At 53.3% G+C, this 21,356-nt stretch overlaps 3 protein-coding genes across 6 annotated transcripts in view; 1 reads left to right on the top strand and 2 right to left on the bottom strand.

Annotated features, from left to right (window-relative positions):
• Positions 1-7,717, top strand: part of Dnajc11 (DnaJ heat shock protein family (Hsp40) member C11) — a 51,214-nt gene extending 43,497 nt beyond the window's left edge. Inside the window, exons 11-16 of the mRNA XM_085690140.2 lie at positions 2,563-2,718; positions 3,633-3,702; positions 4,631-4,688; positions 4,769-4,911; positions 5,329-5,458; positions 6,446-7,717. Coding sequence (XP_085546266.2) covers positions 2,563-2,718; positions 3,633-3,702; positions 4,631-4,688; positions 4,769-4,911; positions 5,329-5,458; positions 6,446-6,471 — 583 coding nt within the window. The 3' untranslated portion in view covers positions 6,472-7,717. The remainder of the gene's footprint in view (positions 1-2,562; positions 2,719-3,632; positions 3,703-4,630; positions 4,689-4,768; positions 4,912-5,328; positions 5,459-6,445) is intronic.
• A 696-nt stretch (positions 7,718-8,413) lies between these two features.
• Thap3 (THAP domain containing 3) lies at positions 8,414-14,362 on the bottom strand. 3 transcript variants are annotated; one of them, XM_048415835.3, is made up of 4 exons: positions 14,234-14,362; positions 10,848-11,040; positions 9,363-9,443; positions 8,414-9,131 (listed from the first exon to the last, which is right to left on the bottom strand). In XM_048415835.3, the coding sequence occupies exons 1-4, from the start codon at positions 14,305-14,307 to the stop codon at positions 8,850-8,852; spliced, it is 630 nt and encodes a 209-aa protein (XP_048271792.1). In that variant the 5' UTR covers positions 14,308-14,362; the 3' UTR covers positions 8,414-8,849. The 3 variants fall into 3 exon arrangements, with proteins under 3 accessions (XP_048271792.1, XP_048271784.1, XP_048271796.1); XM_048415827.3 differs by having other exon boundaries at positions 14,151-14,349; XM_048415839.3 differs by lacking the exon at positions 9,363-9,443.
• A 790-nt stretch (positions 14,363-15,152) lies between these two features.
• Positions 15,153-21,141, bottom strand: Phf13 (PHD finger protein 13). Of its 2 annotated transcripts, none has more exons than XM_087906829.1 (4): positions 20,966-21,141; positions 19,192-19,293; positions 17,761-18,295; positions 15,153-17,430 (listed from the first exon to the last, which is right to left on the bottom strand). In XM_087906829.1, exons 1-4 carry the CDS (start codon positions 21,002-21,004, stop codon positions 17,204-17,206), a joined length of 903 nt encoding a protein of 300 aa, XP_087762955.1. In that variant the 5' UTR covers positions 21,005-21,141; the 3' UTR covers positions 15,153-17,203. The 2 variants fall into 2 exon arrangements, with proteins under 2 accessions (XP_087762955.1, XP_048273838.3); XM_048417881.3 differs by lacking the exon at positions 20,966-21,141 and adding an exon at positions 20,070-20,279.
• Positions 21,142-21,356: the final 215 nt, after the last annotated feature.

Raw genomic sequence — 21,356 nt, 5'->3', positions numbered from 1 at the left:
CTCAGCAGTTAAGAGCACTGGCTGTTCTTCCAGAGGTCCTAGTTCAGTTCCCAGTGGCTCACAGCCATCTGTAATGACATCTGGTGCCCTCTTCTGGCCTGCAGGTGTACATGCACACAGAGCACTCATACATAAAATGAATAAATGAATAATTTTTTAAATGATTTATTATTTTTCATATATGTGTGGGTCTGTCCACATGAGTGCCAGTGCTCTGAGAGGCCCAAGGAGTCAGATCCCCTGGGGCTGGGGTTCTGGGCAGCTGCAGGCCTCCAGATATTGGTCTTAACTACTAAGCTGCTGCTCTAACTCCTTCAAACTGAATTTTTATGCTGGTTGGATGTCCCTGATCCTTGATATATTTGTATGTAAAGAGGAATCTTGGGAATGAGACCCAAATCTAAATGAGTTCAGTTCTTTCACAAACATAGAACTTTAAAATGTTCCTAGTTCACCTGTCAACTTCGCTATTTTGTAAACCATGTTTCAAGGATTGTGTTTCTTTTATCTTGGTGTGAAATTTCTTAGCATTCATTTGTTCCTGTCACTTGCCTGTCCTCTTGTAGTTACCCTTTTGTTAATTTGTATCCTTTCTGTCTTTTTGTTTTTAAAGACATGGTCTCACTAGATAGCTAGTGCTGACCTCAAAGTCATAAAGATCCCAGTGCCTCTGCATCCCCACTGCTGGACTTAAAGGTGCGCCAGGCTTGGGTCCTTTCTCATAACAACATCTTACGACAGTGAAGCCCATTTATACAGTCTACTGCATCTTACAAATTTGATGTTGTATTTTCATAATCTAGTTCACTAAGAGTGTATTGCTTAATCATTGTAGCTAGTGCATGCTTGTGCTTTGTGTGTGTGTGTGTACGCGCGCGCGCTTTTAATTCCATCCTCAGGAGGAATTACATCCTCAGATACATCGCGAGTTCTAGCCACGAACACACAATAAGACCTATTTTAAAAAAAACACATTCAGTGTATTGCTTGAGGAATATGGAGAGAGGACAGAAAGGAAAGATGAATACTGCTTGAGTCAAGAGTGGGTTCTCATGCCTCTAATACCAGCGGAGGTGGGAGTATTGCTACAAACTTAAGGCAAGCCTGGGCTATGTAGCGCCAGGGTAGCCTGAGCTGCATAAGGAAACCTTGTCTTAAACAAATGCATTCTTGCATCCATACCTAAGTGGGTAGCTGAATGGGGCAGTGTGTGCTTAGCACACACAAGGTCCTGGGTTCTGCCAAGGCAGCCAGCAATGCAGTGGGAAACATGCGCGCGCCCTGTGCTCATGCTCACCTGTCCACTGCTGTCAGAACTTCCGTGTGTTTGTGTAGTGCGTCTCTACTGCCAGCTCACAAAAACAATGCGGAGAATTTTTTTTAATTATAAATGCCCGGTTGGTAGCTTAGGTTTGTTTCTAACTAGCTCTTATAACTTAACCCATATCTTTTAATCTATATGGCTTGTTATCTCGTACCCCATTTCTTTTACGTTTGCTCAGTTACCTTTACCCTGTACCGCCCATGCTGCTTCCTCAGAGTCTCCTGGTGTCTCCACCTTCTTCCTCCCAGTACCCTCTCTGCTTGGAAATCCCGCCTACCTATTGACCATTCCGCTTTGTATTAATCCAGTCCGAGTGCCACGTCTTCACAGTGCACTTTGTTTTAAGATATAATAAACACGGGCTGGAGAGATGACTCAGAGGTTAAGAGCACTGGCTGCTCTTCCAAAGGTTCTGAGTTCGATTCCCAGCAACCACATGGTGACTCACAACCATCATGTAATGAGATTGGGTGCCCTCTTCTGGCCTGCAGACATATATACAGACAGAACACTGTACATAATTAATTAGTTAATTAATTAATTAATTAATGGATCTTTAAAAAATATATTTAATAAACACTAATCTGAAGCCCAGCCCGGTGGCACCAACTAAGGGAAACTGAAGCAAGAGGATCCTAGTAGTTCAGGGACAGTCTGAACAATGTCTCAAAGCATGAATAAAGCCTCTGTTATTTAGTTACTTATTTTTAAGATTTTTGTGTCTTAGCCAGGCAGTGGTGGCACGCACCTTTAACCCCAGCACTCAGGAGGCAGAGGCAGGCAGATCTCTGAGTTCAAGACCAGCCTGGTCTACAGAGCTAGTTCCAGGAGAAGCTCCAAAGCTACAGAGAAACCCTGTCTTCCTTTTTTTAAAAAAAAAAAAAAATTTGTGTCTTCTGTGTGAATGTCTGTTTATATGTATACAAGTATGCAGATGCCCTTGGAGGCTAACAGAGGGCATCTGCATACTTATCTACATATAACTCCCTAGGAACTGGAGTTATAGGCAACTGTGAGCTATCCAGTGTGGGGTGCTGGGAAACTAACTTGGGTCCTCTGGAAGAGCAACGAGTGCTCGTAGCCATGAGCCATCTCTCCAGTCCCAAGTCCTAGTCTTCATATGTGGTCAAGTTCACTGGTAATCAGCTCAGCTTTGGAGCTGGCATGCAATGGCTGAGCCCCCATGGCTGCTCCGTGGGACCTGACACACTCTATGTGTGTCCTTGTGTTTCCTGCAGGCTGAACAGGGCCAGTCAGACCTACTTCTTCCCGATCCACCTGACGGACCAGCTGCTCCCCAGTGCCGTCTTCTATGCCACCGTGGGACCACTAGTGATCTACTTAGCAATGCACCGTTTGATCATCAAACCATACCTCAGGGCTCAGAAAGAGAAGTGAGTTTCGCACTAAGAACCTCTACCTCGGTCTCCTCTAAGCTGGAGAGCAGACTGTGTCCCCTAGAAAAAGGACAGGTTAATGCTGGGGAAGTGCAAGTGTGGTGTCTGGGTCCTGGTCCTGTCACTGTTGACAGCTGCAGCCACAGGTTGCTCCCTTCTGGCCAGTCAGTCCCACCCTCAGAAATGACCCGATATGCTTTATAAAATTGGCTTCAAACAGGACCGGCACAAATGCTGTCTCCCTCTCTTCTATCCTAGACCTCCCACCCTGGTGCTGAACTTGAAGTGGAATGGGTCTGTTTGGTGTGACTCTAACTGTAGTCATGGAAACCACAGAATAGACCTAGCTTTGAAATTTCTTGTAGGGAGCCCCTCCCCTCAGTCAAAACTGAGTCCAAGCATCCCTCAGAAACTCAAGTGATGGAGAAGGCCCCGTGTTAGCCTCAGAAACACTGGGGCACTAAGGTTCAGTGGGAGGCAGGGTATCCCTCTTCTAGCTGCCTGTGACCTGTTACTAGTGTAGGGGCCGAGTTTCCATGGATGTTTAAAACCTGGAGCAAAGAATGTCCTTCATCTGGCAGCACTGTGTGGGCTGACCCCTGAGTCCCTCTGTTTGCTGTAGGAGTGGGCATATCTGTGCATCCAAAGTAGTCTGAATTGTCTCTGCCTGCTCCTAAGGACAGCAGTTTGGGAGGTTCCATGGAGGAGGTGGACAGGGAAGGTGATCTCAAACTAAAGGGAGATGCACAGACCTGCAGCTCAAAGGCTGACCTGGGATTGTTTTTGAAAGTGTCTTCTAAATTCTAGAAGTAGAAATCCAGTTACATCGCAGACTGCATGCTGGGCTCTGTCCAGCAGAGGGCGCAGTTTGCTCACCGTAGAGTCACTTGTGCCCTGCTTCTCTCTGAAAGGGAACTGGAAAAGCAAAGGGAGAACACAGCCAGTGACATCCTGCAGAAGAAACAAGAGGCAGAAGCTGCTGTGAGTGTCCCACTGCCGCTGTGCAGAGTCCAGACCCAGGACAGCCTCCTCTGTCCCCTTCTCTAACCCATCCTGCTGAAACTGGGACTGCGGAGGAAACTCCTTCCCCTGCGTTAATCCCAGAGCCCAAGGGCTTCTCTTCCCCAGCATTTTACAACCCCATTGCCTTTCTGTGACCTGTGGGAGACTCTGGTCTGTGCCTTGAGATGAATACAGCCCTTCAGGGCCAGACAAGGTTTGTGAAGTGGCAGGGTTGTCTTCTTCTTCCTCTACGTACTTCCTGTTGGGGGGGGTGAGGGAACAGAAGCATCATGACTGAACAGCAGGGTACCATGGGGTTCTTGTGACCAGAGGAAGGACTGCAAAGGCACGTGACTGAGAAACTGCATGAGGCCACGCATGTCCCCAGGCAAACTTGCTCGTTTGAGGGGCAGCACACAGCCCTACCCAGCTGAATGGTTCCACAGAGAGCACAGGTCCTTCTCAAGGAAAGTGGGGTCCAGCTGCTCACATAAAGTGTCTGTCTTCAGGCGGGACCTCACAGCACTCGGGATGACCTCATACTTGTTATGTAGGCCAGATTAGCCTTGAAGTTCATCACTATGGAGCTTTTTATTTCTTTTGAAATACTGGCTGTGTGTTCGGTAATTTCTCATCCTTCATTGGACTCCATGTGCAGAATTACTGAGAAAAGGTGCTGTCTCTTCCACTGGGGTCATTGTGTAGGGTTCTGTCTTGTCAGGTGACTCCCCAACACTGCCTCAAATGGGGCTGAGGGCTTCAGACAGGTGGGTGAGCTGAGCTTAAGGCTTGTGCTCCTTTCCCTGCAGTCCCTGAGCAGACATCTTGACATGGACACAAACTGGGTGTTTGTCATGCTCTGACCAAAACAGTCCAGGGTCCCCGACATGTTCGTCTTTTCTCAAAGGTGCGGTTGATGCAGGAGTCTGTCCGGAGAATAATCGAAGCAGAAGAGTCCAGAATGGGTGAGCGGACACACCCTCTGTGGGCTGGGCACTGGGGTCTGGCAGGACAGCCTGTGTCACCCCTGCCGCTCTGTCCTCAGGGCTCATCATCGTGAACGCTTGGTACGGGAAGTTTGTCAACGACAAGAGCAGGAAGAATGAGCGAGTGAAGGTGATTGACGTGACCGTCCCGCTGCAGTGCCTGGTAAAGGACTCCAAGCTCATCCTCACTGAGGCCTCCAAGGTACACAACTAGGTCACCAAGGCCACCTGTTCCCAGGATCTACAAGAGAAGGCAGACTGGGGTGCAGCTCCACGTGACGGGAAGGTCAGGCCTGCAGTGACCATTTCCTCAGTCTGGAGAGCTTCTGTGTTGGAATCACCTCTGCTCCCATGGGCCCTAAAATTCACCCGAAAGTGACCACTGAGTAGCCCACACCTGCCTTCCTGGCACTTGCATTCTGTTTATCTGCAAGTTCCAGAAAGGGTGTGGACTCAGCTGGCCGTGTCTGGTGGGCTTCAGACTGGACAGGAGAGAAAGCAGTCTAGCGCTGCCTAAGTAAACAACTCTAATCTCCTTCATCAAGCTCCTCGTGCATGTTGTGCCCCGTTGGTGGCAGAAAGGAGCAGAGCAGGCCTTGAGGGCAACCCTCTGTTGCAGGCTGGGCTGCCAGGGTTCTATGACCCGTGTGTTGGGGAGGAGAAGAGTCTGCGAGTGCTGTACCAGTTCCGAGGCGTGCTGCACCAGGTGATGGTGCCCGACAGTGAGGCCCTGAGGATACCAAAGCAGTGTGAGTGGTGCCCTTGGTGCCCCCCTTCCCATACAGCTTCCTCAGTGACAGCTATCCTTGTCACAGGTGGAGTTAGAGCACGCTTCTGGCCAGGTGTGGTACTACAAGAAGCTGAGCTAGTAGGGTCCTGGGTTCCAAGTCAGCCTGGGCTACATAGTGAAGCTCAACTCAAAAACTCAAAAAAACAAAAACAAAAACCTAGCCAAGTGGTGGTAGAACACGCCTTTGATCCCAGGATTCAAAAGGCAGAGGCAGGCAGATCTCTGTGAGTTCAAGGCCAGCCTAGTCTATAAGAGCTAGTTCTAGGAAAGGCTCCAAAGCTACAGAGAAACCCTGTCTTGAAAAACAAGAAGACCCCCCCCCCAAAAAAAAAAAAAAAACTAGCACTTGGGAGGCAGGCAGATCTCTGAGAATTTGAGGCCAGCCTGCTCTACAGAGGAAATTCTAGAACAGCCAGAGCCAGGGCTGCTATGCAGAGAAGCCCTGTCTTGAAAAGAAAAGCAAAAAGTCTAGACAGATGGCTCATCAGTTCAGAGCACTTCTTGTTCTTGCAGGGGACCCAGGTTCAGTTCCCAGCACCCACACGGTGGCTCACAAACATCTGTGACTGGTTTCAGGGCATCTGACACCCTCTTCTGCCTATGGGCACCAACCATGCATGTGGTTCATACATATATTCAGGCAGAACACTCACACAGAACTTTTAGATGGGGGTAGGATGACCATTCTTGCCACAGCTGTGTGGAAGTGACCCTTCGACCTGGGTGCAGAAGCAGGTGCTTCAGGTTGGGGGTGGTGCAGAAGCAGGTGCTTCAGGTTGGGGGTGGTGGGAGGAAGCAGGGGTCTGAAGTCTAGGCCAACCGTGGACTACAAAGAAAAGCCCTGCCTCAGAACACAGGAAACGCAGCTGCTCCCAGCCCGGCCTCGATGCGGGAGGTGGAGGAAGCGCACCTGTCCTGCTGCCCTGACTTGTGCTTCTCTTTCCAGCTCACAGAATCGACACAGACGGATAAACCACTTGGAACCCTGAGTAAAAAGGCTACAAAATACTTTCCGGGGAGTCTACAAATTTGGAGCAGGGAAAACCCAGACATGAGATGTTTTTTGTTTATCCCTCAAGAAGGTGGCACTGTATCAATTATGTGATGGGACATGCAGACAGCCTAGCCTCGTGGGTGCTGTGGGCAAGGACTGCGGAGCCCCACCCTGGCCAGACCACAGCATGGCCACATCTTTCCCAAGGATCATGTTCCTGGAGGACAGCGCCTGAACCGACTCGAGGTCACCCCAACCCGGTCCTCGTGAATGGCCATGCACAGCCACTCTCGGGAGGCATTTGGGACATCCTCACACATGGACTGTTCTTCCTGAAGTCCACGCTGCACCTGGGAAACATGAAAAGGAAGGTGTGGCGCGTGCTGCTCAGTAGACTCCACAAGCCACCTTTCTCTTCTAGAACATTACAGAGTGGACTGGAGAGGACTGTGGGTTTATAAAACTGCTTTTTATCCGAAAACAACAGGTTTGGAAACTAGTCTCTTTCTTCCCACTTCCAGAGCTTCTCAAACCATTCCTCCAGGCCCTGGCTTGGGACAGAGAGGGGAGACCCCAGGTCCCAGGGTGCACTGTCCAGGCATACTGCCCACAGTGCTGAAAAAAGATCCTGCCCAGTAGCCCCTTCACCCCACCCACAAGACATCAGCCTTGCCTTGCCTGCAGCCACTCCTCTAGAGGGCAGTGCTGGAAGAGTTGCAGGTAGTGGGGAAGTTTGCCAATTCCTGGGTGTGGGCCAAAGGCTGGCCCAGATACCTGTACCTCTAGTGAGTGCCCAGCAGGCGGTGTTGTTGCTTGCCAGGCCAGGCTCTCACAAGGTTCCTTCTAAGGAGTCTCAGTTCCCAGCCCCCTTCTAGTGCATTGCACACTTGCTGGCTGTCACTGCAAGCTCTACCCCTCTGAGCAGGTGTGACACCGGCGCTGACTCTAACCCTGGTCCACAGCAGTAACTGCTGAAGGCAGACATTGCCTCACCCATTCTCATAGCCCTTCAGTTTCTAAGAGCATTCAGTTCTGTAATATTTATCTCCGTTTTTTGTTTGTTTTTTTTTTTTAAGAGGCCTTTTCTTTGCCCCAGACTGATGTGCGGTTTGCACTGTTGCATGAGCCCGACTCAGTGGCCTGTGGCTCCCTGGGCACCGCTGCCCCTTCTGTGTGAAGCTGATTGTGGCGGCACTGCCCAACAATAAACCTGACCTGCAGTCAGTGTGTGTGTGTTTAGAAAGGGCTAGGAACCAGCTCCAGTGCCCTAGACCTGTCCCCCCACCCCACCCCCTGCTGCTTCAGCTTGGACCATTGGCTTCCATTCCACACTCAGGTTTACCTGAGACATAGAACCTCAAAATAAGGAAATTAGACAGAAGATTTTGTGTTTGCTTTTTAATCATGGTCTGGCTGTGTGGTCCGGACTGGCCCAAAACTCCTAATTCTCCTGCCTCAGCCCCCTGAGTGCTGGAACTACAGGTGTGCACCTCTACTCAGATATTTTAATGTTTTCACTTTTTAAAGCAGTCTTCATGTCTAGATAGTCTGTATTCTTGGTAGTGAGTCTAGCCCTTAACATCTGGGCTATCTCTCCAGCCCGTGTATGGGTATTTTGCTTGCATGTGTGCACCATGTATTTACAGGGTGCCCTCAGAGATCAGAAGGGGGCAAAAAAGAAACAAAAACCATCTAGAATTGGAGTTGGATGGTGATAAGATGTCATGTGGGTGCCAGGAGCCGGACCTGGAGCCTCTGAAAGAGCAGCCAGCACTCTTAACCACTGGGAGAAGATGTTTCTGCAGCCCCACCCCACATTCATTTATTTATCTGCTTAGTTATTTTGAGTCAGTCCTGTGGTACGGTAGTCACAGCCTGTCTCTCCTGTATCAGGAAAAGGTGAAAGCAGCAGGCCTTAAATAGAGTTCAAAGCGTTTATTCCAGATTTACACAGACCAGGCCAGAGTCATCAGAAATACAGGCTGATGTGGGAGACCCTTGCCCTGTCCTCAGAGCGGCTCCTCTGGGAAGGTGAGAAGGACCCCACAGACTAACTGTGTTCCTGGGACCACCTCTCCCTCGGGGTACTGTCTCTGGCAGGGCTGCGACAACTCCTAACATTTGGTCACTGTTACAAGACAGGCCCACAGCTGCCATCCTCAGCTCAGGAGACCCAAGATTGTGCCTGGTTCCCCAGCACTTGGGCCCTCCCCTGACGACTGTCTGTCGGGGCATCCTATCCATCCAGTCTCAAGGTGCCTTGCAGCACTAGTGGTAGGAATGTGCACAGCAGAGACGAAAACCACTTCCTGCAAGGGTGTCGCCACCATCCCCACATCCCAGGGCCTACTTGGGCTCAGTTCTGCTGTGCTGACCGTCTGGCCCGCGGTCCCCGCTGTCCCCCTCTATACGCTCGCAGGCGGCTACATGTCCTCCGAAGCAGCAGCCTCTGGGCCCTCAGTCGTTTCCGGAGCCTCTTGTTTTCCTTCAGCGTGAGGAAGAGTTTTTTTTTCAGGGTATCCAAGTCCAAAAGGGCATAGCTGTGATCGGACGGCTGTCCCGGGAAGGGCCGTTCTAACCCCATGGGGCCGGCTGGCAGGCCAGAAGCCTCCATTGCTTCTGTTCTCTCTGGTAAGACCTGAGGACAGAGGTCAGTAGTAAGAGCTGTCCAGGTGTGGCCCTGTGTCCCCAGCAGGAAGGCTTCTGAGCTGGGGTCACAATGCCCATTACCCTTCTGGTCTAGCCCCAGCCCCATTTCCCCCATTTCCCCTTGTGAAATCCCGATGGTGGTCTTAGGAGAGGCTCTGATCCTGTCTTCTCTCGGGTCCTCTGGGGCATTTCTGAGACCAGCTTGTACCCAGGGTCTTACCTGTTTCACAGGGCCTTCAGTGTCTGGAGGCTGAAGCTCTTCCAGTGTGCGGTCCCCACCAGCCCCCACCTCAGGACAGACCTGGATACAGCAGGCGGAGTCAGGCTGGCTGAGCAGGCAGACACCGGATCCTCAGGCAGCTGCCACTGTCCATCCCTGAGTAATCCCTGCCCGGAGGCTGCAGCCAAGTCCTGTGCATCCGCAGTAAGAGCCTGCCTCCCACCAACTCCAGGGCTCTAGCCTATGACCCACTGAGCCTGATGCCAGAGGGCAGGGAAGCCTGAGGCCACAGCTTCCCTCTGAGAAAGCAAGCATCCTGAACTCAAACCTAGCTCTGCTTTTCTCCAGATACTCTCTCGGCGCTCACTAAACTCTGCTTGCGAGTGCACTGCCTGACTGCCCTCCACTGCAACCCTGGGGTGTGTGGAGAGCCGGTGCACTCACAAGAGGCAGCATCTCTCCCTCACCAGCCGCAAGACACGGCTGTCGCTCAGGCAGGACACAGTGGGACCTAACCGTGGGCCAGACAGAGGCCTGGTACAGCCACGTCCCCCTGCTCAGCCTGAAGCAGGGCACAACTAGAAATACCAACTGAATCCAGCTGTGCTCACTCTTGCCTTCACTAGATATACAGGTCCCCATAGCTCCAAGGACCTGACTCCTTTGCATCACCTTGGAGCCTGGTAACCATCCTGGGTGAACACTGGCCCTATGGTGCCCTGTCATCAAAAGGTCATGCAGATCTGAAGTCCCTGCTAGCTGCTGGCAGCGCACACATCTGCAGCTTCTTGCTACCAGCTTAGCCTGGGGGCACTGAGGACTGTGAAGTGGACCTGCTCAGATCTCTCCCAGCTTCTGACCACTGGCCCTGGTTCTCCCACCTAGGAGCCGTAACCTCCACCCTGTCACCATAAACATGGCCTAGAACGCACTAGATACTTCAGGCTGGAGTTTGTGGCAATCCTCCGGCCTCTGCCTCCTAAATGCTGAGATTACACCTGGGTTTCTTGTGAGACAGGCTCTCACGTACCTCAGACTGACCTCAAACCCCAAGGATGACCAAACTTCTGATCCTCCTGCCTCCACCTCTGGAATGGCAGGATCTCACACATGCACAGCCTAGACTGAGCAGCATTGGGGATCTAGCCCAGGGCTCCGTGCATGCTAGGCAAGCACCTCTACCAAGGGAACGGCAGCCCCAGGCCTCAGCAAGCGCATGTTAGTATTAAAAGTGTTTGGAATTACTTTTCTTCTCTCTGGGGGGTGGGGGTGGGACAGGGTCTTGTGTACCCCAGGCTGGCTCCACATTATGGGATTACAGGCAGGCCTGCAGCACCATAGTTTATGCAGTGCGAAGGCTTGAACCCAGGGCCGCTTCCATCCTCTTACCAGCTGAGCTACACCCCAGACCCAGCTTCTTTTTAAGCTCCCCCCCCCCATTCAGCACACAGACAGTCCCACTGGCTAGACGTCAGACCACCTTACCTGTGCGGGGTTCTGAAAAGCAAACACGGTAGGCACGGCATTGTGTTTGAGGTTCTTGCGGTTCCCGAAGGCACTGAAGCACTCAGGTCTGAAGTGCTCAGAACAGATGACCGTGTGTTGCTTGGGCTTGAAGTTGACCCGGCCGATGTTGAGCACCCACTCCTTCAGGAGCTCCGGGCGGCTGAACGGGAACCTATGGGCACAGCATTCCATGATCCAGCGTTAGGAACTCAGTAGTCCACTTTGTTTACCCTAAAATCCGGACACTCACCAAGGCTGTTATCAGCACATATATGAAACCCAGGATCATGAGCATGATAGAAGAGCTCAAGAGAGCTGAATTTCCACAGCACATGCCAGCAACTGTCGTTCCTTCATGAGTTCACTGCTGGGCCTGGAGAGAGGGCTAAGTGGTTAAGAGCACTGAATGCTCTTTCGGAGGACCAGGGGTTCGATTCCCAGCAGCCACATGGCAGCTCACAACTCTTCTGTAATTCGTTTCAGGAAATCCACCCTCACAGACATGTGCAGGCAAGACACTAATGCACATAAAAGAAAAGTAATAATTTTTTTTTTTTAAAGTTCACCTCTGGCCAGGTCCCGATTTCCTGCCAAAACGTGGCAGTGGATAGGATCAAGTCCCTGCCCTTCAGGAGTCTACGTGGCAAACGGCAGCAAAGCAAGCTGAGGGGACTGTGAGGGCTGCAGCGGCTGAAAACAGCCTTAGCAAGGTGACACCTGAACAGACCCTGCAGCAAGTGGGTGGCCTTCACAAAGGACCACGTGACACGGGGCTTTATTTCGGTGAGATGTCTGTAGGTGCCAGAGAAGGGAAGGGAAGGCAGCCTGTGTCCACCCGGGCTGCAATGAGAACCAGGGCCGAGCAGGAGAAAGTGCTGGAGATGGGGGAAAGATACTGAAAGCAAGGCAATGCTAAGTTAGCGACTCAAGTCTGCAATCTGAGCACTGGGAAGACTGAGGCAGGAGGACCACTTTGAATTCAAGGACAGCCTGGAGTACCAGAATGAGACCTCGTGTCAAAAATAGAACAACAGCTGGGCAGTGGTGCTGTGTGCCTTTAATCTCAGCACTCGGGAGGCAGAGGCAGGTGAGCTCCAAACCAACCTCATTACTTAGCAATTCAAGGCCAGCCAAGGACTTGTCTCAAAACAAAAGAAAAAAATAAAAAGGAAGGAAAAGGCCAGGTTTCAAGGTTTACCTGTGGATCATGAAGCAATGGGAAGGAAGGAACTTCATGTTTGCCATGGAGGACAGGAGGTTTGGGTGAACAGAAGTTTGGAATGTTAGGTGTTCAAGGTGCTCTTCGGACTGCCCAAGAACAGGCGTGGCGGATGGGCACATGTGCCCGGGGATGTCCCTACAGAACCTGCCAGCCTGGGAGACTTCAGCACTCTGGTTCCCTGTTGAACACGTCAACACTCAGTGTGGGAAGTGGGGAGGACTCGGCCGAGGAGACTGACAAGGGCGATCTGGGACAGAGGTCAGATGTGTCCTAGGACTCTGGGGAAAAGACCAGTCTGGTCAGAAGCTAGTGAGAAGTCAGGTAAGACAAAGGCAAAGCCCAAGCAAGAACTGAGCCGTGGTGCAGGCCTGGAATTCCAGCAGGAAGACCCAGTTTAAAACCAGCCTGGGCTACACAAGACCTCTGCTCTCTCAAAAAAGTAGGAGCAACACCGCCAGAGAGAAAGGTCACACGCAGGCAGGAGGAAGGACACGGGTTAGTAATCAAAGCTTGGAATGCACACAGAAGAAAAAAGTCATTAGGAACCTACCAGTGTCTGTGATGACTATGCTAATAAAAACATTCTAGGCCAACACTCCGGAGGCAGAGGCAGGTGTGTCTCTGCGAGTTCAAGGCCAGCCGGGTCTACGGAGCTAGTTCCAGGACAGGCTCCAAAACTACAGAGAAACCCTGTCTTGGAGGGAAAAAAAAACAAAAAAACAAAAAAACAAAAAAAAAAAAAAAAAAACATTTTAGAGCCAGCAAGATGATTCAGCTGGTGAAGGCACTTGCTGCCAAGTCTAATGACCTGAGTTTGGTCCCCATGATTTACTCGGTGGACGGATGAAACCAACTCTAGAAGCTGTCCTATGACCTCCACTCCTGCACTGTGCATCTGTGCCCACACACAAATAAATAAAATAAAAATTTAAAAACAAAGGTGGGGATTGGAGACATGGCTTAGAACACTGGCTCTTAACTTCCAGAGGACCTGGGGTTCAATTCCCAGCACCCACATGACAGCTTATAACTGCCTATAACTCCAGTTCCAGGGGACTGGACACCTTCACACAGACATACATGCAGGCAAAACATGAATGCATATGAAATAAAAATTATTTTAAAAAAATGAAGAAAGAAAACGGCAAGAGTGAATGGAGGTGACTGTCCCCGAGTACACAGCAACATGACCAGGAGACAGAGGTCCCTAGATAACTGCCCATGCAGCCACCAAGAGGCCCTTCATTTGCAGAGCACAATTTCTGACACATGTTCAGTGGAATACTATGCAGAAAAGAACCCAATTGCGCATGTGGGGCAAGGATGACTTCGGCAACAGTGGAAAGAAGGAGGGGGGTGGGGATGTGGGGGAGAGAGAGAGAGAGAGAGAGAGAGAGAGAGTCGCTGATTTCCATTACTTAAGGCTCAAACCTTAAGTAATGGCCCCAGCAGTCCACTCTAGCGGCAGGCTATCTCTCTGTGGGCAGGTGAGAAGAGACTGGAAGTGGGTGCCAGTGGAGAGCCTTCTGTGGGCTGCCAACTGATGTGTGCATTTTTCCGTGGTAGAAGCAGTGAAACAGTGTACTGGGGCCCCGCGGGGGGTGGAGAGCACCCTGTGCGCGCAGGCTGCCAGGCCTTGGTGAACTGCGCTGGAGGCAGACATTGCTCGAAGCTAGCGCCCCTGGAAAGGGCTACGCACGAGCTGGACTGGGGAAAGGAGTCCTGGGACTACAAGGCTGAGTATTCACCACCTTCCCACGACCAAAGAAAGCCCATGCGGCCTGGCCATCCTGGAGGGCGCTCATTCCTCCAGACCATGTACCTCCGCCTGGGCCTCCCTCGAGGTGACGCAGGCAGCAAGGGGCCAGCATAGGGACACGGCCAGACGCCACCCACGCTCAGCCTGTTTACACTGAGCATCTAATGCTTCCAGGTGAGATGGGTTAGCCCAAGCCTGCACTAAGAGAGGCTGGCTGGATTCGGGCTTTGAGGCTGTGGGAACAACCGCTGACGCCCCAGCCGTCCCCTCCCTGCAGTCCCGATCCACCTCGTCCGCACACCCTGGACTTCCCGGAGCTCCCGCCCGGTGCACTGGGGCCTGTAACTGCTCCACAGGGTCGGGTCCCGGCCTCCCATCCCTCACCGGTGGAAAGTGAGCTGCTTCCTGCGGCTGCTGTAGCGGTTGCAGCATTGCCGGGCCGCGCAAGACTTCGGCATCTCGGCGATGAGCCCGCTGCCCCTAACAAAGATGGCAGTACGCGGCCCTAGGGGCGGAGCTTGAGGGGCGGGGCCTGCAGGGCTGCGGGGGCTGGGACCTGACTTGCTCTGCTCCCTGCCTCCTAGAGTTTAAGACCTATTAACCTTGGAAACCTGGACCAGAGGTGTCAACCCTCAACTCAGCTAATATTTTAAAGCTCCCCGAGGTGCTAGTAGGCGGTAGGAGTTGGGCCTTTTTAAAAACAGTAACAGAGACTGGCTAGCCTGGAACCCATCACATTCCCCTATCAGCCTCCCAGATAAAGGGGGTACCCACGGGAGGTGCTCTCTTGGCTACTTGGGGGACAGGAGTCTAGCACTGCAAACGCACCCCATCTCAGATCCGCCTCTCTCTGCTTACCAAATGCTGGAGTTAAAGGCCTGTCACCTGGACAAGGAAAGTTCCAATCCCAAACTTGCAGAGCAGAAAGGCTGTAGCTTTGAAGCACAGGTAAATCCGGGGGTGGGCACACCTTTGGTGGAGACAGAGTGACTGAGGAACAAGAGAAGCCTTTTTTCTTTTCCAAAACAGGGTTTCTCTGTGTAGCTTTGGAGCCTTTCCTGGAACTTGCTCTGTAGACCAGGTGGCATCAAACTCGAGATCCGCCTGCCTCTGCCTAGTGCTGAAGCCTGTCAGTAAGCTACACTGGCTAGCAGTTAACTGGGGAAGCGGACCAGGAATAGCAGTCCTTTTCATTGTGCTAAATGCCAAAACCAAGTCAGTTTTGCCAGAGTCACCACCCGGGTAAGTGACTGGGAAGACGCTCAGTGTCCTTCAGCACAGGATAACTCAGGAGACACCAACCTCAAAGTAGCAATATCTTTATTTACAAAATATACAGTTTCACAGAAACAGCTTGCTTTATACACATAAACTTTATAATTACACAGAACCATGTAAACGATGTTGTGTCTGGTCTGGCCAAAGCCAATGGGAGGGGTCTACTTTGGAGGTGATACCTTTCCCTCCCCTCACATCACTAGCATCAACCAGGAGGCCCTAGAAGGGTCATGCCCAGTTTGCATAAAGAAGCTAATGACAGCTGCCCAGCTCAATCTACACCCAAACCACCCACAGGGAAAGCTCCCCTTAAAAACACAAAGCAAGCAAACAAATTGAGATGAGTGTCACTGTATCCCAGAGCTATCAAATCTCTGAGCACAAACAATGGCCTTCCACACCAAACCACAACAAAACCACGTATTCTCAAATGCACTTAAAAAAAAAAAACGAAAAACACCTACTGGAACTTTGGTTTTTCTCAGGGTGAGGACACTGGACAAGTACTGTCATGGGGCAGGTCTTTGGCAAATTCCTCTAACTTGTCCTGGGTATTCACTCCAGTCAGAGCCAGACAATAGCTCCTTCACTATAGCAGAGTTCTCCCTTGAGATCTGCGCGACCAACTGAGCTTCAGCAATGAGTATTTCTCTGTACTTTAATATGAGCAACAGGACTTTTAAAAACAAACAAAAAACTAAGACAGTTACTTAAACTGGACAAGCGTGAGAGATACTGAGACCCACTCCTTTCCCTCCCCCAAGAAGGGCTCTGACTAGCCAAGTTACAGTTTGAGCTCCTTTGGTGTTTAAGATATTGTGGAGGAATGAAAGTCTGGTGACCCTGCAAAGGTGTTACACAGGGGGAAGAAACGGGACCTACTTGGGTACTCTTCCCTGTCTCATGCCTAACAAGAAACAATACTTAAGAAATACACCCACTGCTTTGCCAAACACTGCCGAGAACAAGCATCGGAAGTGCTGAACAACAAGGGCCCTTGAGAGTCACAGCGCTCCCTCTCTGTTCCAGCCCTAAGACCACCAGTGTCCAGGTGTGGGGCAGCCCTCACCCAGACCAGAGCTCTGGGTCACACCTTTCCAACTCTGCACACTGTTGCAAGCTGATGTTACAGCACTAATCCAAACTCGCGCCTTGCCCCAGGAACCCAGCAGGCCAGTCTGTGTGCACGGAGGGCAGTCCCTGCAGGACGCCCTTGGATTCTTTCTAACCATCATCTAAACGAACAGCTCATAGGTCCTGAGGACAGCGTCATCTGGGGGCTGCTACTGGAGCAGATGAGGAACAGAGAAATCAAGTGATTCCACAGAGGGTGGTGCTAGGCACCCTGGGGCACAGACCACCAACGGCAGACAAAGGGCAAGTAGGAAGACACTGGCAAATACTTTGGGCTGTATCGTGCGAAAAAATGGTTTTTTTACATCGTGCAAAACAAGAACTTAGTTATGAACACAGGACAACCTCCACCCACAACTCTGCTCTGTGGAGAAGTGGGTACATACTGTCCCTTCAAACAAACAGTGAAAATCAAAGACTCACCGCTCACCCACCACCAAGGGCTCCTCTTGGGGACACCAGACCTCTAAGGAAGCAACTCCCTAGCCCAGTAAGTACAACTAAGGCAGGGACAATGAGATCACAAAGGGGCAGACAACTTGGACGGCTGCTGTATAGACACTTGTGATAATAGACCAACACTGGAGAATAAACACAGGCCAGGGAAACAGAACAACTCCACTCCCGAGCACAGACAGGACTGCCGACTAGCACGGCTCCCAACGGTGGGAACTGGCTAACGATCCTGTGCCCGCACTCAGCTCAAGGAGACCTGGTGCTCAGTCTGTCTCCGGTACAGAGAACACAGCTGGAGCAGCAGCTTTGGCCACCATTTTATCTGCTCACTGGCTATGTACAGTTTTATCTGGACAACTAGTCCTTTGCTTAGGCACCTGAGTGGCAGGGTCTGCCCGCACCAAAGCCGGGAGTTCTGTGCTCAACTAAGGGAAGCCACAGAGCCCAGGCCCTTCCAGTCCCGCCTATCTCCTGGCCAGCTCCAAATCAGTCCAGAAACAGCTTCCGGGAGCCCATTCGGGAACGATTGGAACGTCGGATATCGAACTTGGAGTCCCGGCACTTTTGGCAGACAAACACTTCCGGAACATTGGACTTGCGGATCTTCGCACAGGACAGGTGGATCCAGGTGTGGCACTCGTTACACTCTATCATGGGGCGACCAGCAAAAGGCTTCATGCAGAAACAGGTGACAAGATCCCAGGAATCATCATCTGGAGGGAAATCAACAGTTGACAAGTGAGAACCTCCTGAGGCCCGCCATCTTGCCTGGGAGCTGCACATCCAGCACACGGTGGCCCAAGTGTGGCCACAGCTGCACTAGCTGAGCTGGTGTCTCTCTGAAGGCAGTGACTTCAACCCAAACAGTGCTGAGAGCCATGGGGGGGGGGGGGGGGGCCTACGTCATTTTCACACTCAGGCTTGGACAGAAATCGTGGGCTGTACCCAGGAGCTAACAACTCTCTTAGGAGCACTGATCTGCCCTTCCACACTTCCTCCCTGATCCCACCCCAGGGCCTAGACCCTCTGCTCAAAGCACTCACCTGAGTCTACCATGATATCCTCATCGTTGCCAGTGCTGTCTTCATCCCGGAACACCACCTGCTTCCCCTGCCGGACAATAGTCCGTTTCCCTTCAGTTTTTATTTCTTTAACCTGATCAGGCGACACAGTAGCACAAGAGCCACTTGAGGGAGTGTCAGAGTCCCAGCCTGAGCAGGGGTCAGCAGAGGCCTGGGGAATATCCTGTATGGTGGGACTGGTGGGGGTCTCTGCGTATGGGTCTGCAGCTCCCAGGTTCAGCAAATCCCCTCTGTACCCCTCCTTCACAGGAATGTCGTCGTCCCTCCGCTTCCTCTTCTTCTTCTTCTTCAGCTTGTCTGTCTTCTTCCTGTCCAGCAGGAAGTCACTGGGCTTTGCCCGCTGCAGGAGGGAAGGCTGCAGGTGACTGAAGCAGCGGTCCGACACCGGCAAGGGCACAGAAGAGGTGATGTCAGAGAAGCCCGCGTCCCAGCCGTCACTGTCGATGGTGCCCGCAGTGCTGTTGGCCGGGCTGGGGCTGCTCCTCAAGGGGAGCTCCTGAAACAGAGAGCAACAGGGCGTGGTTGGTCATTTAAGCAGCCTCCAGGGCTAGGAGCCTCCAAGCAGGTCAGTCCTTCTACACTGAGCAAGCACAACCTGGACCCTGGGCTCAAACCAGCATCAAACTTGTATGACCTCGTTAGTACTAATGCGCCAGCAGACCAGGACGGCACACCTTCCCTCACTGAGATTTTCCAGCCCAGAGCCAGGACAAAGCTCACAGTCAAGGCTAAGGTACAATTTGGGACTGGAGTGGCAGAGTGCTTGCCTAGGATGCAAGGAAGGGGCCGTTGAGTTCTTCCCGCCCTCCAAGATCCTACAGGAACTGCTACTACAATCACCTTCTCTCAGCTTCAGTCTCCCTGAAGAAGGAAGAGTATACCTCCATTTGTTCTCCCAACAGCCCCAAACTGTCTGCCTCTGCCTCCTGAATGCTGGATTAAAGGCATGCACCATTCCTGGCTCGCAACAGGTATTTTTCAATTAAGTGACTTTAGTTTCAAATTTTTGACCTTCTCTAAAAGCCAAACAAAAAAACAGCTGAGCATAGCAGCACAAGCCTTTAAGGGAAGTGGTTCAAGCCCAGCCTGGTCTAAAGAGTGAGTTCTGGGACAGCCAGGGCTACACAGAAAAACCCTGTCTTGAAAAACTAAAAATAAATAAATAAGTAAATGGAAATCTATTTGTTAAGTCAGTTCTAGAGAAGCTTACGAAAGCTTTGGAATCACTTCCCTGTTTCCTGTCTGAGCTCATCTAGGTTCCCAAAAAACTGATTCCCGCCAGACTGCTGCCTGAAGCTGGCACTAAGTGCCAGCAGACCCACCGCTGCTAAAGCACCTGTAGCAGGGAGCCAAGGCGCTGGAGGCTGATGCTCCAAACTCTGTAATCATTACCTCCTTCGGGTAGGGGATGTAGCCAGCATATGCCAAGACGAAGGTGCAGAATTTGTTGAAGTCCTCAACGGTGCGGCGCCTCTTACAGCTGGGGGAGTACTCCTGTGGAGGGGAACAAAGGGGCTGTGAAGAAAACTCCAGGAGGTGAAGCTGACCAAAACAAAGCAAGCTGCAACTTTTATTGCCAACTCACACAGCACTGCAGAATTTACAGTCTAGAAACAAGATAAGGTGAGTTGGGGTCAAGAAACAACAAAGTGTTCTTAAGGTAGAAAGAGGCGTTTTAAGATTCTGTGCCAAGAACACTGGGAAACCAGCTAGAAGATAAAGGCTTGTCTAGAGTCCACCCGCCTTATCTGTTTGTCCCTGCAGGCCTATCGGGAGCTCCAACATCGGCATTTTTGCTAGAGATTTTCCACTATGAAAACAAACTGCAGCTGTGGCTCTAAAGAAAAATTAAGTGATTTCAAAAACCAGCTGCTTAATCTCTCCTTGCTCTCCAAACCTGACTCCCTGGAGGCCAAGGCAGGGAGGGGGAGCCCCAGTGTCTGCAGCTCGGGGCTCAGAGGGACAGACATCCTCTGTCCTCTCCTGGGAGAGGCGGGCTGCCTGCCGGACACCCAAATGTTCTTCGAACTCAGTCGGAATGGAGAACGCACCGCTCACTTTAGGTGCGCACTTACGACGCAGGCAGGATCGGCCGGCTCAGGGGCCGTTCTTAACGGCCGCACAGCACCCACCACAAAAAGAGATTTTCTCCCGAGAAGGCGGAGCATCAAAGGCCCCGGGAACATTCCCTGCGGTTGCTCCCGCAACTTGTCACCACCCCCACCCGTACTCAGGTGCTCGGCCAGCTGGAAGGGGGACACCGGGCCGACCTCCGAAACCCTCCCGCGAAGGAGCAGCACTTTCAAACGCGGTCCCAACTTGCTCGGGCAGGCCGCTCGCTCCCGCCCCTCGGGCAGCCCCGCAGGCGACAGAGCGGGCCGCGCGCTCCCGGCACTTGGGCGGCCATAGGCCGCGCCACCGGGCCCCAAACTCCGGCAGAACTTTAATTTCGCCCCGGGGGCCATCGCGGTGGGGGGGAGGGGGGGTTAGGGCCGCGGACGCGAGTGCGGGGCGGTGCCGCGGTGGCCAGGGACCCGCCCTCCCTCCCGGAGCAGATGGCGCGCGCCGCCCGCTCGCCCGCGCAGGCCCCGGAAGGTGCGGGGCCCACCCGTGGGGTGCGGGACGCCCGCGGGACCCGGGGTGGGTGTCCCGGCGCCGCACAGGCCCCGGCGCCTCCCACCCGCAGCGGCTACACCGCGAACCGTCCGCGCCCCGCCCCGCCCCCGCCGCACACCCCGCACACCGACCCCGGCCCGGCCGGGGGCGCTGCGCGGGGGCCGCTCCCCGGAAGGAGGGGGAGGGGCAGGCGCGGGAGACGGAGTCCGGCTCCCGAGTGCGGACCCCTCGGGACGCGGGCGCCGTGGGGGTGGGGCGCGGCCTGGCCGGTGGAGGGGGCGGCAGGACCGCGCGCGTAGCCGTTCCGAGGGGGCCGGGCCGCCTCGGGCAGATGGGGAGGGGACCCCCGCGAGCCCCAGCCGGGGCGGCGGGAGGGTGGGCGCGGCGCCCGGGGAGGACCGGCGGGGAGCAGCAGCGCGGGCCCGAGCTGGGGGCGCCGGGCGAACGTGGGGGGAGGGAGGCCGGGCTCGAGACGGCTTCCCGGGGTCCCGCTCGGCCGGGAGCGCAGCCAAGGCCGGGGAGGGGGCGGCGGGGCGAAGCTCGCACTCACCTCGGGATGGAAAGCGGCGGCGCAGGAGTCGGAGTCCATGTTCCGGGTGGGTGGGTGGGGGGCGGCGGCTGGGGGAGTGCCGAGGCCGGAGTGCGAGAGCGGACCCGCAGGGCGCTCCGGGCCGGGGGTCTCCGGCACCGAGCAGGGCGAGGGCGGACCCGTCCAGGGAGGGGTCGCCCGGGCTGGAGGTAACGGGGGTGTCGGTGTGTCGCGTCGCAGGCTCGCTGATCCCGGACTGAAGTGTCCACAGCGACCTGAGTGGAGGATGCAGCTCCCACGACCGATGCTGTGGAGAGGCGGGAGAGGCACTGTGGGGGGCGGCGGCGGCGGCGGCGACGGCGGCGACAGCGAGCGGGAACCCGACCGGCTCCCCGACCTGACGCCCAGTTCG

The sequence above is a fragment of the Myodes glareolus genome, chromosome 6 (genome assembly GCF_982192425.1).
Source record: "Myodes glareolus chromosome 6, mMyoGla1.1, whole genome shotgun sequence".
Lineage (NCBI taxonomy): Eukaryota > Metazoa > Chordata > Mammalia > Rodentia > Cricetidae > Myodes > Myodes glareolus.
This window is presented reverse-complemented; position numbering and strand designations above follow the sequence as displayed.